This window comes from Oncorhynchus tshawytscha, linkage group LG13 (genome assembly GCF_018296145.1).
Source record: "Oncorhynchus tshawytscha isolate Ot180627B linkage group LG13, Otsh_v2.0, whole genome shotgun sequence".
NCBI lineage: Eukaryota > Metazoa > Chordata > Actinopteri > Salmoniformes > Salmonidae > Oncorhynchus > Oncorhynchus tshawytscha.
Genome location: NC_056441.1, coordinates 6,167,596 through 6,185,450, shown reverse-complemented (window position 1 = coordinate 6,185,450; position 17,855 = coordinate 6,167,596). Strand labels below are relative to the sequence as shown.

The window sequence follows — 17,855 nt, the reverse complement described above, 5'->3', positions numbered from 1 at the left end:
GGATCAGTGTGGCAGACGTGTTGTTGCCTACCCTTACCACCTGGGGGCAGCCCGTCAGGAAGTCCAGGATCCAGTTGCAGAGTGGGATGTGTTTAGTCCCAGGGTCCTTAGCTTAGTGATGAGCTTGGTGGGCACTATGGTGTTGAACACTGAGCTGTAGTCAATGAACAGCATTCTCACATAGGTGTTCCTTTTGTCCAGCTGGGAATGGGCAGTGTGGAGTGCGATTGGGGCGGTATGCGAAGTGGAGTGGATCTAGGGTTTCCGGGAGGATTCTGTTGATGTGAGCCAGGACCAGCCTTTCAAAGCACTTCATGGCTACCGACATGAGTGCTACGGGGTGCTAATCATTTAGGCAGGTTACCTTCCCTTCCTTGGGCACAGGGACTATGGTGGTCTGCTTGAAACATGTAGGTATTACAGACTCAGTCAGGGAGAGTTTGAAAACGTCAGTGAAGACACTTGGTAGTTGGTCAGCGAATGCTTTCAGTACACGTCCTGGTAATCCATCTGGGCCGGCGGTTTGTGAATGTTGACCTGTTTAAAGATCTTGCCCACATCTACCGAGAGCGTTATCACACAGTCCTCCAGAACAGCTGGTGCTCTCAAGCATGCTTCAGTGTTGCTTGCCTCGAAGCGAGCATAAAAGGCATTTAGCTCGTCTGGTAGGCTTGAGTCACTTGGCAGCTCACGTCTAGGTTTCCCTTTGTAGTCCATCATAGTTTTCAAGCCCCGCCACATCCAATGAGCATCAGAGCCGGTGTAGTAGGATTCAATCTAAATCCTGTGTTTGACGCTTTGCTTGTTTGATGGTTCGTCTGAGGGCATAGGAGCTACCGCTTCTTGAAAGCGGAAACTCTAGCCTTCAGGTCGATGCAGATGTTGCCTGTAATCCATGGCTTCTGGTTGGGATATGTACGTACAGTCAGTGTGGGGACGACGTTGTCGATGCACTTATTGATGAAGCTGATGACTGAGTTGGTGTACTCCTCAATGCCATTGGATTAATCCCGGGAACATATTCCAGTCTGTGCTAGCAAAACAGACCTTTAGCTTAGCATCTGCTTCATCTGACCATTTCCTTAGTGAGCAAGTCACTGGTACTTCCTTCTTTAGTTTTTTTCTTGTAAGCAGGAATCTGGAGGATAGAATTATGGTCAGCTTTGCAAAATGGAGGGCGAGGGACAGCTTTGTACGCATCTCTGTGTGTGGAGTAAAGGTGGTCTAGAGTTATTTTTCCTCTGCTTGCACATGTGACATGCTGGTAAAAATTTGGAAAACAGATTTAAGTTTGCCTGCGTTAAAGTTCCCAGCCACTAGGAGTGCCACTTTTGGGTGAGCATTTTCTTGTTTGCTCATGGCCTTGTAGAGTTTGTTGAGTGCGGTCTTAGTGCCAGCACTGGTCTTTGGTGGTAAATAGATGGCTACGAATAATATAGACTCTCTTGGTAGATAAGGTGGTCTACAGCTTATCATAAGGTACTCTACCTCAGGTGAGTAATACCTCGAGACTTCCTTAATATTAGACATTGCGCTCCAGCAATAATTGACAAATAAACACACCCCCACCCCTCGTCTTACCAGACGTAGCTTCTCTGTTCTGCCGGTGATTTGAAAATCCCTCCAGCTGTATGTTATTCGTGTCGTCGTTCAGCCACAACTTGGTGAAACATAAGATATTACAGTTTTTAATGTCTTGTTGGTAGGATCATTGTAATCGTAGATCATCAGTTTTATTTTTCCAGTGATTGCATGTTAGCAAGTAGAATTGATAGCAGTGGGAGTTTAATCACTCGCCTACGGATTTCAGAAGGCTGCCTGATCTGCTTCCTTTTTCCCTCAGTCTTTTCTTCACACAAATGACGGGGATTTGGGCCTGTTCCCTGGAGAGCAGTATATCTTTCTTGTTGGACTCATTAAAGGACTTGTTAAAGGAAAAGGATTCTACCAGTTTGTGGTGAGTAATCCCAGTTCTAATGTCCAGAAGTTTTTTTTCGGTCAAAAGAGATGGCTGTAGTAACATTATGTACAAAATAAGTTAAAAAAATAAGTAAAAATCAACACAAAAAAACGAATGAAAGCCATTCTCTTCGGCGCCATCTTAAATGGCTAAATGACTATACTAAATGGCTATACTAAATGACTCTTCTAAATGGCTATACTAAATGACTACACTAAATGGCTATACTAAATGACCATTCTAAATGGCTATACTAAATGACTCTTCTAAATGGTTATGCTAAATGACTCTTCTAAATGACTATACTAAATGACTATACTAAATGACTCTTCTAAATGACTATACTAAATGACTATACTAAATGACTGTACTAAATGACCATTCTAAATGGCTATACTAAATGACTATACTAAATGACCATTCTAAATGGCTATATTAAATGACTATAATAAATGGCTATACTAAATGACTATACGAAATGGCTATACTAAATGACTATACTAAATGACTATACTAAATGGCTATACTAAATGACTTCTAAATGGCTATACTAAATGACTCTTCTAAATGGCTATACTAAATGACCATTCTAAATGGCTATACTAAATGGCTATACTAAATGACTTCTAAATGGCTATACTAAATGACTCTTCTAAATGGCTATACTAAATGTCTATACTAAATGACTTCTAAATGGCTATACTAAATGGCTATACTAAATGGCTATACTAAATGACCATTCTAAATGGTTATGCTAAATGACTCTTCTAAATGACTGTACTAAATGACCATTCTAAATGGCTATACTAAATGGCTATACTAAATGACCATTCTAAATGGCTATACTAAATGACCATTCTAAATGGCTATACTAAATGGCTATACTAAATGACCATTCTAAATGGCTATACTAAATGACCATTCTAAATGGCTATACTAAATGGCTATACTAAATGACCATTCTAAATGGCTATACTAAATGGCTATACTAAATGACCATTCTAAATGGCTATACTAAATGGCTATACTAAATGACCATTCTAAATGGCTATACTAAATGACCATTCTAAATGGCTATACTAAATGACTATACTAAATTACCATTCTAAATGGCTATACTAAATGGCTATACTAAATGACTCTTCTAAATGGCTATACTAAATGACTATACTAAATGACCATTCTAAATTGTTATACTAAATGACTATACTAAATGACTATACTAAATGGCTATACTAAATGACTATACTAAATTACCATTCTAAATGGCTATACTAAATGGCTATACTAAATGGCTATACTAAATTACCATTCTAAACAGCTATACTAAATGACTCTTCTAAATGGTTATGCTAAATGACTCTTCTAAATGACTGTACTAAATGGCTATACTAAATGACTATACTAAATGTCTATACTAAATGACCATTCTAAATGGCTATACTAAATGACCATTCTAAATGGCTATATTAAATGACTATAATAAATGGCTATACTAAATGACTATACGAAATGGCTATACTAAATGACTATACTAAATGACTATACTAAATGGCTATACTAAATGACTATACTAAATGACTATACTAAATGACCATTCTAAATATCTATACTAAATGGCTATACTAAATGACCATTCTAAATGGCTATATTAAATGACTATAATAAATGGCTATACTAAATGACCGTACTAAATGGCCGTACTAAATGGCCGTACTAAATGGCCGTACTAAATGACCGTACTAAATGGCCGTACTAAATGGCCGTACTAAATGGCCGTACTAAATGGCTGAGCTACAGGCAGTTAGATTTGAGTATGTCATTTTAGGTCGAAAATTGAAAAAAAAAGGTCTAATCCTTTTAAAATAGGTGCTCTCGGAAAAATAATACTCAACAAGTACAGATTACACAACTGTTATCAACTCTCTCACGAGTCACAAACACACACACAGTGCATGTGTACACGTGCACACAGACACAGACATGCACGCATACATAGGAGCACTCTCTCCCCCTCTCACTCTTCAATATCTTTCCACTCTCTCTCTCTCTCTCTCTCTCTCCCCTCTCTCACTCTCCCCTATCTCTCTCTCTCTCTCCCCCTCTCTCCCCTCTCTCTCTCTCTCTCTCTCTCTCTCTCTCTCTCTCTCTCACTCTCTCTCTGTCTCTCACTCTCACTCTCCCGTGAATCTTTCCCACTCTCTCTCTCTGCCCACTCTCTCTCTTACTCTCTCACTCCCTCTCCTTTTTCCCCTTCTCTCTCTCTTTCACTCTCTCTCTCCTTGTTTGTCCTCCTCACCTGTCAACAACATTAACCTCCAGAGAATCGTTCCTTAATCGTCCCCCCCAGTGTGTTATAGGTGGTTACAGTATTTACTGTAAAGCAGATTACAAGGTAGGAGTTTCTGTTTTGAGAACACCTGACAGTCTCACAGGCATTCACCTCCAAAACTATTGGCACCCTTGTTCTGTTTTGAGAACACCTGACAGTCTCACAGGCATTCACCTCCAAAACTATTGGCACCCTTGTTCTGTTTTGAGAACACCTGACAGTCTCACAGGCATTCACCTCCAAAACTATTGGCACCCTTGTTCTGTTTTGAGAACACCTGACAGACTCACAGGCATTCACCTCCAAAACTATTGGCACCCTTGATAAAGATGAGCAAGAATAGACTGTATAAAATTTTAAATACAAATACTGAGCCGTATTGTACACGGCGAAAAAAAAGTACAGTTAGATTATTTTGTTAGCCTACAATATAGCTCAGTATTCATATAATATTTTTTTTTACAGTCATTTGTACTCATCTTTATCAAGGGTACCCAAACTTTTTGGAGGTGACGGTACACATGCCCCTGCTAAGCTAAAGTCATAAACACAGAGTAAATGTAGGCCTAGAGCCTAATCCCTGAGAGCAGAGCGCGTGATGACTGACCTTAGTGTTAAAAGATAGAGATGGACAGAGAGAAAGAGAATTAGGGAAAGGAGAGAATAAAATATTGAGAAAGAAAATTAAAGAAATAGAATGCACGAGAGAAACAGGAAGTAGTTTCAGATTGTCAAATGGAAAGCATGAGAGAAACAGGAAGCAGATTCAGATTGTCAAATAGAAAGCAGGAGAGAAACAGGAAGCAGTTTCGATTGTCATATAGAAAGCAGGAGAGAAACAGGAAGCAGTTTCAGATTGTCAAAGAGAAAGCATGAGAGAAACAGGAAGCAGTTTCAGATTTTCAAATAGAAAGAGAACAAGGAATGTTTTGAAAATATAGAGGGGGGAGTGAGAGACGTGTTTAATTTGTTTTATTTATTCAGGGGAGTCCAACTGAGGCAAGTGTCTCATTCACAATGGCGTCCTGAGAAAAAATGATATAATAATTGACATGATGATAATTGAAATGACATGATAATTCAATATATATATTAAACAGCATAAAATGAACTACAGGATACAGACAGACAATATCTTAGTACCACTAATAAACCACACCACTAATAAACCACAACACGAATAAACCATACCACTAATAAACCACAACACTAACAAACCACACCACTAATAAACCACACCACTACTAAACCACAACACTAATAAACCACACCACTAATAAACCACACCACTAATAAACCACAACACTAATAAACCACACCTAATAAACCGCAACACTACTAAACCACACCACTAATAAACCACAACACTACTAAACCACCACACTAATAAACCACACCACTAATAAACCACCACACTACTAAACCACACCACAAATAAACCACAACACTACTAAACCACACCGCTAATAAACCACCACACTACTAAACCACACCACTAATAAACCACCACACTACTAAACCACACCACTAATAAACCACAACACTACTAAACCACACCACAAATAAACCACAACACTACTAAACCACACCGCTAATAAACCAAACCACTAATAAACCACAACACTACTAAACCACAACACTACTAAACCACACCACCAATAAACCACACCACTAATAAACCACACCACTAATAAACCACAACACTACTAAACCACACCACTAATAAACCACAACACTACTAAACAACACAACTAATAAACCACCACAACACTAATAAACCACAACACTAATAAACCACCACAACATAAATAAACCACAACACTACTAAACCACACCACTAATAAACCACACCACTAATAAACCACAACACTACTAAACCACACCACTAATAAACCACAAAACTACTAAACCACAACACTACTAAACCACAACACTACTAAACCACCACAACACTACTAAACCACAACCCTACTAAACTACAACACTAATAAACCACAAAACTACTAAACCACAACACTAATAAACCACAACAACACTAATAAACCACAACACTACTAAACCACCACAACACTAATAAACCACAACACTACTAAACCACAACACTAATAAACCACAGCACTAATAAAGCACAACACTACTAAACCAACCACAACACTACTAAACCAACCACAACACTAATAAACCACAACACTACTAAACCACAACACTAATAAACCACAACACTAATAAACCACCACACTAATAAACCACAACACTACTAAACCAACCACAACACTAATAAACCACAACACTACTAAACCACAACACTAATAAACCACCACACTAATAAACCACAGCACTAATAAAGCACAACACTACTAAACCAACCACAACACTAATAAACTACAACACAAATAAACTACAACACTAATAAACCACCACACTAATTAACCACACCACAACACTAATAAACCACCACACTAATTAACCACACCACAACACTAATAAACCACCACACTAATTAACCACACCACAACACTAATAAACTACAACACAAATAAACTACAACACTAATAAACCACCACACTAATAAGCCACAACACTAATAAACCACCACACTAATTAACCACACCACAACACTAATAAACTACAACACAAATAAACCACAACACTAATAAACCACAAAACTACTAAACCACAACACTAATACACCACCACAACACTACTAAACCACAAAACTACTAAACTACAACACTAATAAACCACAAAACTACTAAACCACAACACTACTAAACCACAACACTACTAAATCACCACAACGCTAATAAACCACAACACTAATAAACCACAACACTACTAAACCACAACACTAATAAACCACCACAACACTACTAAACCACAAAACTACTAAACTACAACACTAATAAACCACAAAACTACTAAACCACAACACTAATAAACCACAAAACTACTAAACCACAACACTACTAAACCACAACACTACTAAACCACCACAACACTACTAAACCACAACCCTACTAAACTACAACACTAATAAACCACAAAACTACTAAACCACAACACTAATAAACCACAACAACACTAATAAACCACAACACTACTAAACCACCACAACACTAATAAACCACAACACTACTAAACCACAACACTAATAAACCACAACAACACTAATAAACCACAACACTACTAAACCACCACAACACTAATAAACCACAACACTACTAAACCACCACAACACTAATAAACCACAACACTACTAAACCACAACACTAATAAACCACAGCACTAATAAAGCACAACACTACTAAACCAACCACAACACTACTAAACCAACCACAACACTAATAAACCACAACACTACTAAACCACAACACTAATAAACCACAGCACTAATAAAGCACAACACTACTAAACCAACCACAACACTACTAAACCAACCACAACACTAATAAACCACAACACTACTAAACCACAACACTACTAAACCACAACACTAATAAACTACAACACCAATAAACTACAACACTAATAAACCACCACACTACTAAACCACAACACTAATAAACCACCACAATAGTAAACCACAACACTAATAAACTACAACGCTAATAAACCACAAAACTACTAAACCACAGCACTAATAAACCACCACAACACTACTAAACCACAAAACTACTAAACTACAACGCTAATAAACCACAAAACTACTAAACCACAGCACTAATAAACCACAACAACACTAATAAACCACAACACTACTAAACCACCACAACACTACTAAACCACAAAACTACTAAACTACAACGCTAATAAACCACAAAACTACTAAACCACAGCACTAATAAACCACAACAACACTAATAAACCACAACACTACTAAACCACCACAACACTAATAAACCACAACACTACTAAACCACAACACTAATAAACCACAACACTAATAAAGCACAACACTACTAAACCAACCACAACACTACTAAACCAACCACAACACTAATAAAACACAACACTACTAAGCCACAACACTACTAAACCACACCACTAATAAACCACCACACTAATAAACCACAACACTAATAAACTACAACACTAATAAACCACAACACTACTAAACCACCACAACACTATTAAACTACAACACTAATAAACCACAAAACTACTAAACCACACCACTAATAAACCACAACACCACTAAACCACCACAACACTAATAAACCACAACACTAATAAACCACAACACTACTAAACCACCACAACACTAATAAACCACAACACTAATAAACCACAACTCTACTAAACCACAACACTACTAAACCAACCACAACACTACTAAACCACAACACTAATAAGCCACAACACTACTAAACCACAACACTAATAAAGCACCACAACACTAATAAACCACCACAACACTACTAAACCACCACAACATAAATAAACCACAACACTACTAAACCACAACACTAATAAACCAACATACTGGTAAAAAAAAAAAAGGAGAAATGAAGTGATCTACGGGAATGAACAGAGGTCCAACCAACCTGATAAAGGAAGCAGTGATATTAAACCTGTCACATGTGACAAAGCACAGCATGCTATTGGTAGATCGCATCCTAGGGCTGTAGAGTGGTGTCTGCTGCAGTCTGATAAATGGTGTCACCAGATTCAAGAGCTGGCAGGAAGGTTGCCTGTGCAACCTGCCCCTTGCTATTTAGGGAGAGGCGTGATCTATTTTTATAAAAAGAAGTCTACTTCAAATCTCAGGTTCTGAACTAGCTCATCCGTATATTTTTTTTAAATATCATAATTTTTTTGTCAATCCAAACGCCCAGATAATTACAGGCTTGGGAACCTGCTCGCTGAATGAACCATCCAATGCATAAATGTGTAAACCCATCTGAAATATTTCTATGAGAATTAGAAAACAACTAAATAACTCCCCATTTTAAATCAACAAGGGCTTTCTGCAATGCAAAACAAAATGAGATTGCAGCTCTAACATAGCCTGGTTAGTAGTAGGGGAAATAGCGTACATAAGAGTGTCATCTACATACAGATGAATATTACAGGTTCTTGCAGATAGACCAATATTATTTATATAAATTAGTAAATAGTGAGGACAGGTATCAAAATTGACCCCTGCGGAACATCTTTAGTGATCCATCAGAAAGCACACATTATTGTACAATTATGTACCTAACCACTTCTAAGACTCCTGATTAAGGCCCATTTCAGACAACCTTCGAATGAGTAGGGGATGGTCAACAGTATCAAAGACCTTGGATAGGTCAGTAAATATGGAAGCACAGTGATTCCTATGATCCAAGCAATTTAAGAAGATTGTAGCAGCTGAAACAGTGTTATGTCCTGGTCTAAAACCAGACTGGTTCACAATAAGAATAGAATTTGAAGTTTAAAAAATATTCTTAGCTGAGAGTTTGCAAGGGATTCTAATACTTGCAAGACAAGATAGTTTAGAAATTGGGTGGTAGTTATCTTGGTCAGAAGGGGGGTGGGGTGGGGGGGTATTGTTAAATACAAAATGTGGGTTAAAGGTTCTACAATGAGGGGGCCAGAAAGCTGCAGTAGAAAGGGGCTAAGTGAATCAGCTCCTGTGGATTTTTTTAACATACATTATTTACAAGGCACTTATTACATCATTGACATAAAATGGTTCACGTGAAAAAAATGGTCAATGTGCATCATTCCCTGTTATTTGTTAAAATATACTTTTTAACTTAAAAAATATATATAACCTTTATTTAACTGGGCAAGTCAGTTAAGAACAAATTCTTATTTACAATGACGGCCTAAACCCGGACGACGCTGGGCCGATTGTGCGCCGCCCTATGGGACTTTCAATCATGGCCGGTTGTGATTCAGCCTGGAATCGAACAAGTCTGTCTGAATAGACGCCTCTAGTGCTGAGATGCAGTTCCTGGTACCACTGCGCCCCTCGTGAGCCCAGAGGTAAGTAAAGGAGTCCACCTAATTGAACTTTAGGTCATTTCAGAAACCATTCTTTCAAATAATTGGCCAGCTGAGGAGAAATGGTTAAAAAAACACAACAAATGGACAACGAGGGGGTGGAGGTTTTGTTTCAAAGATTTAACCAATTTCCAGAATTCAGACAAAACAGGTTTTGTAACAGAAATGGAGAATTCTATGAAGCTGAGTATTTTCGAATACGATTTATTTTTTTGTAATTATCCAGCGCGGATTTATCTTTCACCCGAAACAGTGTAAAGCACTGTGTCCTATAAACGGGCGGGGGGTATCGGTTGAGCCTGCTGCAGCGATTGGATTAAAACAAGTTGAACTTCCTCTGTTCTCATTTCCCCAGACAGATACACGCAGAGCTTTGCTTCACTCACTCACAGTCACTCATCTCAGGCCAAGTCTTCCTTTCTCCAAACATTGTGTATGAATCAGAATCCGTAGCTAGTCATTGTTGTTCAATATAGTGATTTCCTGTCTACTTGGCTGAGGCCATATGGTTGTTTTACTCTGTCTTCTTGGCTGAGGCAAAATTGTCAATAAAAATCCACCGCTCTTTCAGAGCAGTCCAGATTTAATCCTAAAGTCCTGTGCAAATAGCCAAGAGAAGCGTTTTGAATTTCACGACCGTGTGTTGGGATAGGGACAGAAAAAAACGATCCGCTTGCCCGTAGCCAATAGTCTGTCTCTCAGGTGTTGGAAGTCCCGCCTCTACTCGGCCCATTGACACAGCTTGATGTCATGTGTACCAGTATGCACAACCATCATTTGGAGCTCCAGGTTGTGGTCTAGAATGACCGTAAGCTCTCGAGTGATGTCACCCACTCTGGCACCAGGATGACAGAATGTATCTGCACCATCGACCACCACATTCTGTACGATGGAACCCCTCCCCCAAAACGTAGGATATCATGGGAAGGGAAGTCGTGAATTTCCAGGTCGCATTCCCCATAGGAAGGCTGAACTCCGAGAGTTCTACTGCGGCACATCGAACTTCCCCCAACAAATCATTGAAGGTGCACGGAGCAGCGAGTAGCGCTGTTGCCTAGAAGAAGGGGGTATGCGGTGTGGGGGGGGACTAGTGCCTCCATAGGCTCAGTGGTCTGAAGTAGCAAGAAGTCCGGAAGGTGATGCAGTCCCCACTTGCCTGGCATCAGGGTCTCCAGGATCAGAGCGAACTCCTGGGTCCAGACACCTCCAGCAAAGCTGTTTATCAGGCGGATCCTCCGAGGCAGGAAAGGAACACCCAGGTTTGCGGTTCCCTTGGGTCCTTTAACCTATCTACCTTGGCCCAGTCTCTGTGATGAAGTGAAGTTGAACAAGACACCTGCTCCAAGAAGTGGGACAGATTGACTACGCCCAACTCTCCAACAACCCGGGCGAGCGAGATGTTCAGCGTCAAGGTATGTTAAGCCTGGGCTGCAGCTAAATTGGTGAGCTTCTGCTCTCCTTCAGCTCATTGGATTACCATCGGAATGTCCTTCTGCTCTCCTTCAGCTCATTGGATAACCATCGGAACGTCCTTCTGCTCTCCTTCAGCTCATTGGATATCCATGGGAACGTCCTTCTGCTCTCCTTCAGCTCATTGGATAGCCATCGGAACGTCCATCTGCTCTCCTTCAGCTCATTGGATAGCCATCGGAACGTCCTTCTGCTCTCCTTCAGCTCATTGGATAGCCATCGGAACGTCCTTCTGCAGCCGCCCGACATTATCCATCATCCGGTCACACCAAAGGCACTTTTTACAGACATACCCCCTGTTCCGCATACGCTCGCTGTCCCTCTGGTTAGTGAACATTTCACAGAAGTAGCATTGGACAGTCAATGCTTGGTCATTGATATCCATTGGATAAGCCGTCAGTAGCCATAATGCGAAAAATAAAGAAGGCTGTACAGGCCATCGGTTGATACACTCAAGTAAGTAAAATATAAAATATCCTATAAATTAGGATAAAATCACAGATGAGTTTAACTACTCGCTCCAATATTGGCTCGAAACACAGCATGCTTTACATCGTCCCAGAATGCAATGAGAGAGAGAGATGAGGGGAGAGCGAGCGAGAGAGACAGAGAGATAAACCACCCTGTAATGTTGGAGAGATGTCAATCATTTCCATGCAGGTATAATTTTAATATACCTGCATGAATAGTGTTTTTCTTGACCACCAAACTTGAACATTTGAAACTGTCACATGGTCATGTGATAGACATACAGACAACTAACTGACAGACAGACTGGCAGACTGACTGACTGACAGACTGACTGACTGACAGACAGACTGACTGACAGACTGACAGAACTCACCAGTAGGGGTTTTGTGGTGAGACCCAGGTGGCCTTGGTCAAACTCCTCTTTCTCTTCCCAGGCTCCTTTGCCATCTCCATTTGACGAGGCAGTTACAGGGGCAGCCGTGGGATCCTTTGGGTTAGACTGCCCCTTCATCACCTGAACAGGGTCCAGATTCATCCTGAAAACACACAATCACCCCGTCGTCCCAGTGGTACAATCTACCTGTATAGTATTGTCTATGCCACCTCTGTGATCTTCCCAAAATGGTACAATCCCTATGGTATTATCCAGGCAAGAGGTCCTGTCCTGTCCTCTCCAGCCGTGGGCTCTGACGCTGTCCACTACAGTGGTGTGTCTGACACAAGAGCAGCTGCACAAGTATCCCTGCAGTGTTCGCTCTTCAGTGTCCCCTCTCTTCAGAAGTAATGCTGCATTGCATTGCACAACTCATAGTCGGGTACAGTCTATAACACACACACACACACACAACAAACCCCTTCCTCACATACAGTCACAGGTTGTCTCTCACACGCATGTTCTTTCGGATTACCTCTCTCATACACACCACCGCTCTCTGTTTCTCACACACAAATTCACACACACAGACACTCTCACACACTGTCACAACCAGGCTGACTCACACACACACACAGACACACACATATATGTTGTCCAGTGTGGATCCAATCCAATGTAGCGTTGAATAGTGTTTTTATTGGTGTTTTTCTATGCTGCTAAGCCTGCTCTCCCTCCACTGTTGCTATGTTGTTGTCCTCTGTTCCTCTCTGTCTCTGTTCCTCTCTCTCTCTCTCTCTCTCTGCCTCACTCACTCGCTTTTTCTCACACCTCCCAATCTGTCCCATTCAATCACTCTCTCTGCTCTCCCTCTCTCGCTCTCTCTCTCTCTCGCTCTCTCCCTCGCTCTCTCTCTCTCTCTCGCTCTCTCCCTGTCTCTGTCTCACTCTCTCACTCACTCTCTCTGTCTCTCTCTCTCTCGCTCTCTCTCTCTCTGTCTCTCTCTCTCTCTCTCTCTCTCTCTCTCTCTCTCTCTCTCTCTCTCTGCTCTCTCTCTCTCTCTCTCTCTCTCTCTCTCTCTCTCTCTCTCTCTCTCTCTCTCTCTCTCTCTCTCTCTCTCTCTCTCTCTCTCTCTCTCTCTCTCTCGGCATCTATCAGGACACTCCCCAAATGAAAACACACTCACCGCCCTTCGGGCCAATGGGAGGCTTGATTCCTTATTCAGAAGCCCCTCCCTGTGTTCCCCCACAGGCTGTTCAGTCCTCCCAAAGGATCATGGGAGATTCTGACGCACATGTGAAACCCTGTCTGTCCCAAAATTTCTGTCTCTACTGTCTGTGTCCCTGCGTCACTGCAGTGCTTTATCTCTGGCATGGTGCCACACTACCACCTAACCACCATGTCTCTTTTACTTCACATTCTTTTACACTACACATTATTCCATATTTAGCGCACTATCCATAGGGGGCTATAGTCAAAAGTAATGCACTATATTGGGAATAGGGTGCTATTTGGGATAAAGCCAGTGTGATATTGCAGCTGACATAGAGCTTCCTTGCCTCGATGTTCAACCTGCGGATTTGAACAAACATCCCTACCGCTCACAAGCGGTTTGAAATGGTATTTATAAACACTTGGAAGTTAGTAAGACTGATTACACGGGCTTAACTCTCCGATTCTATCACATTGTAATTGTGCCATATTTTTTGAAAAGATGTTTAATGAATGAGTCGTCTTGTATCTCAAACCTGACGTTGAATTAAAAATTAAACAATGATTTCTGTATCAAAAACATCTTCTTAGTTCCTCGTATTTACTCTGAAACATCTAAAGCAAACATGGGATTGTCTGGTTGAGTCCATGAAACTTAATAACTGGGTCCGTATTTACAAGATGTCTCAGAGTAGCAGTGTTGATCTAGAATCAGAGGTTCCCCCTTTGTCCGTACAACTCATTTATTAGGATTAGGATATCATCTCTCCTACTCTTAATACTCTTTGTAAATATGGTCCCTGGTTATTGTTGTCAGTTTAATAAGGAAGTAAAACAAATATAGAAATTTGGCCAAAGGTTGGAAAGCGTGTCACATATAATCTTTGCAGTGGTGTAAAGTACTTTAATGTACTACTTAAGTATCACGCCCTGACCATGCCCCGCCACGCCCTGACCACGCCCTGCCACGCCCTGACCACGCCCCGCCACGCCCTGACCACGCCCTGCCACGCCCCACCACGCCCTGACCACGCCCTGCCACGCCCTGACCACGCCCCGCCACGCCCTGACCACGCCCCGCCACGCCCTGAGCTTTTTTATGTCTCTATTTTGGTTTGGTCAGGGTGTGATTTGGGGTGGGCATTCTATGTTTCTTTTTCTATGTTTTTTGTATTTCTTTGTTTTTGGCCGGGTATGGTTCTCAATCAGGGACAGCTGTCTATTGTTGTCTCTGATTGAGAACCATAGTTAGGTAGCTTTTTCCCAAATGTTCTCGTTACATTTTGACAGGAAAATGGTCCAATTCACACACTTATCAAGAGAAAATTCCCGGTCATCCCTACTGCCTCTGATCTGGAGGAGTCACAACACAAATGCTTTGTTTGTAAATTATGTCTCAGTATTGGAGTGTGCCCCTGGCTATCCGTCAATAAAACAAAATTGAAATTGAAATTATTCATACTTTTACTGTTGATACCGAAATACATTTTAGAAATTTGACTCAGGTATTATTTTACTGGGTGACTTTCACATTTACTTGAGTCATTTTCTATTAAGGTATCTTTACTTTTACTCAAGTAGGACAATTGACAACTTTTTTCCACCAGTAAATCTTTGTATTATTTGACTAAACATAATTCAATGTTATCCATGACAACAGGGGGAGCACGTGTCCATGACAACAGGGTACGTGTCCATGACAACAGGGCACGTGTCCATGACAACAGGGGGAGCACGTGTCATCCATCATCTTAGAAAATTGTTTGACCAAACAGATTTCAGAAAGTCGTTAGGAAATCAAGAATATCTGTTAATGACACTTGCTCACATTGACTCAAAGGTAATTTTTAGAGTGAGATGGCTCCCTCAGCTGGTCACAACTGGTCTCATCTGTCATGATGTTAGTTCCTCAGCTGGTCACATCTGGTCTCATCTGTCATGGTGTCAGTCCCTCATCTGGTCTCATCTGTCATGATGTTAGTTCCTCAGCTGGTCTCATCTGTCATGATGTCAGTCTCTCATCTGGTCTCATCTGTCATGATGTCAGTCCCTCATCTGGTCTCATCTGTCATGATGTCAGTCCCTCATTTGGTCTCATCTGTCATGATGTTAGTTCCTCAGCTGGTCACAACTGGTCTCATCTGCCATGGTGTTAGTTCCTCATCTGGTCTCATCTGTCAGGATGTCAGTCCCTCATCTGGACTCATCTGTCATGATGTAGGTCCCTCATCTGGTCTCATCTGTCATGGTGTCAGTTCCTCAGCTGGTCACAACTGGTCTCATCTGTCATGGTGTTAGTCTCTCAGCTGGTCTCATCTGTCATGATGTTAGTTCCTCAGTTGGTCTCATCTGGTCTCATCTGTCATGGTGTCAGTTCCTCATCTGGTCTCATATGTCATGGTGTCAGTCCCTCATCTGGTCTCATCTGTCATGGTGTCAGTTCCTCAGCTGGTCTCATCTGTCATGATGTCAGTCCCTCATCTGGTCTCATCTGTCATGATGTCAGTCCCTCATCTGGTCTCATCTGTCATGATGTCAGTCCCTCATCTGGTCTCATCTGTCATGATGTAGGTCCCTCAGCTGGTCACAACTGGTCTCATCTGTCATGATGTTAGTTCCTCAGCTGGTCACAACTGGTCTCATCTGTCATGATGTAGGTCCCTCAGCTGGTCACAACTGGTCTCATCTGTCATGATGTTAGTTCCTCAGTTGGTCTCATCTGGTCTCATCTGTCATGGTGTCAGTTCCTCATCTGGTCTCATATGTCATGATGTCAGTCCCTCATCTGGTCTCATCTGTCATGGTGTCAGTCCCTCATCTGGTCTCATCTGTCATGGTGTCAGTTCCTCAGCTGGTCTCATCTGTCATGATGTCAGTCCCTCATCTGGTCTCATCTGTCATGATGTCAGTCCCTCATCTGGTCTCATCTGTCATGATGTCAGTCCCTCATCTGGTCTCATCTGTCATGATGTTAGTTCCTCAGCTGGTCACAACTGGTCTCATCTGTCATGATGTAGGTCCCTCAGCTGGTCACAACTGGTCTCATCTGTCATGATGTTAGTTCCTCAGCTGGTCACAACTGGTCTCATCTGTCATGATGTAGGTCCCTCAGCTGGTCACAACTGGTCTCATCTGTCATGATGTTAGTTCCTCAGCTGGTCACAACTGGTCTCATCTGTCATGATGTAGGTCCCTCAGCTGGTCACAACTGGTCTCATCTGTCATGATGTTAGTTCCTCAGCTGGTCACAACTGGTCTCATCTGTCATGATGTAGGTCCCTCAGCTAGTCTCATCTGTCATGTTCTACACAAACGTAACGCAATTTGAAATCTAAGCACTGGCGGTGGTGCTATAGGTCCAGAGGTGTGTCAGAAATATTTATATTATAACCATAAGCAATAGCTATAATACCCAGATTCAGACAGCTATAATCACAGATGTTTAATGACCCAAAGAGAGGGCAGGCAAAAGACAGGTCAAGGACAGTCAGAGGTCCGTAAATCCAGGGCAGAGTCAGGCAGGTACAGAACGGTATGCAGGCTCGTGGTCAGGGCAGGCAGAATGATCAGAACCGGAGAAACTAGGAAACAGAAACTTGAGAAAGCAGGAAGACGGGAAAACATGTCAGTAAGACAAGAAGAACTGGCAACAGACAGAGAACACAGCTATAAATACACAGGGGATAATAGGTTAAATGGCGACACCTGGAGGGGGTTGAGACAAGCACAAAGACAGATGTGACAATGGCTGGCGGTGGCTGCCGAATGGCTGGGTTTTGATGAATTAACAAGTTTTAGTTGAGATGAGGGCTTGGCCACTCACTGGCCAATCAACATGTTCCATGGGTTAATCCTGCATTCATTTTTCTCATGATCTGTAGGTTATTGGAGGTCTTTGTGTTGTCGTCAACCCCAATTCAGCTGGGGGCACGGAATTCTCCCCTACTAGTTTATTGGGAATAGATACATTTTATTGAATAGCATACACTACCCTAATGACTAATAGCAACAGTCAAGCATCCAGTGTGCTCAATAGTCTATGAAGG

The 17,855-nt window shown here is 41.5% G+C and overlaps 1 protein-coding gene across 2 annotated transcripts in view; it reads right to left on the bottom strand.

Moving 5' to 3' along the window:
- Positions 1-13,528, bottom strand: part of nt5c1aa (5'-nucleotidase, cytosolic IAa) — a 61,066-nt gene extending 47,538 nt beyond the window's left edge. For both annotated transcript variants that reach the window (XM_042295094.1, XM_042295095.1), the window contains exon 1: positions 12,598-13,528. In XM_042295094.1, the coding sequence (XP_042151028.1) occupies positions 12,598-12,759 (162 nt within the window). In that variant the 5' untranslated portion in view covers positions 12,760-13,528. The remainder of the gene's footprint in view (positions 1-12,597) is intronic.
- Between the last annotated feature and the right edge of the window lie 4,327 nt (positions 13,529-17,855).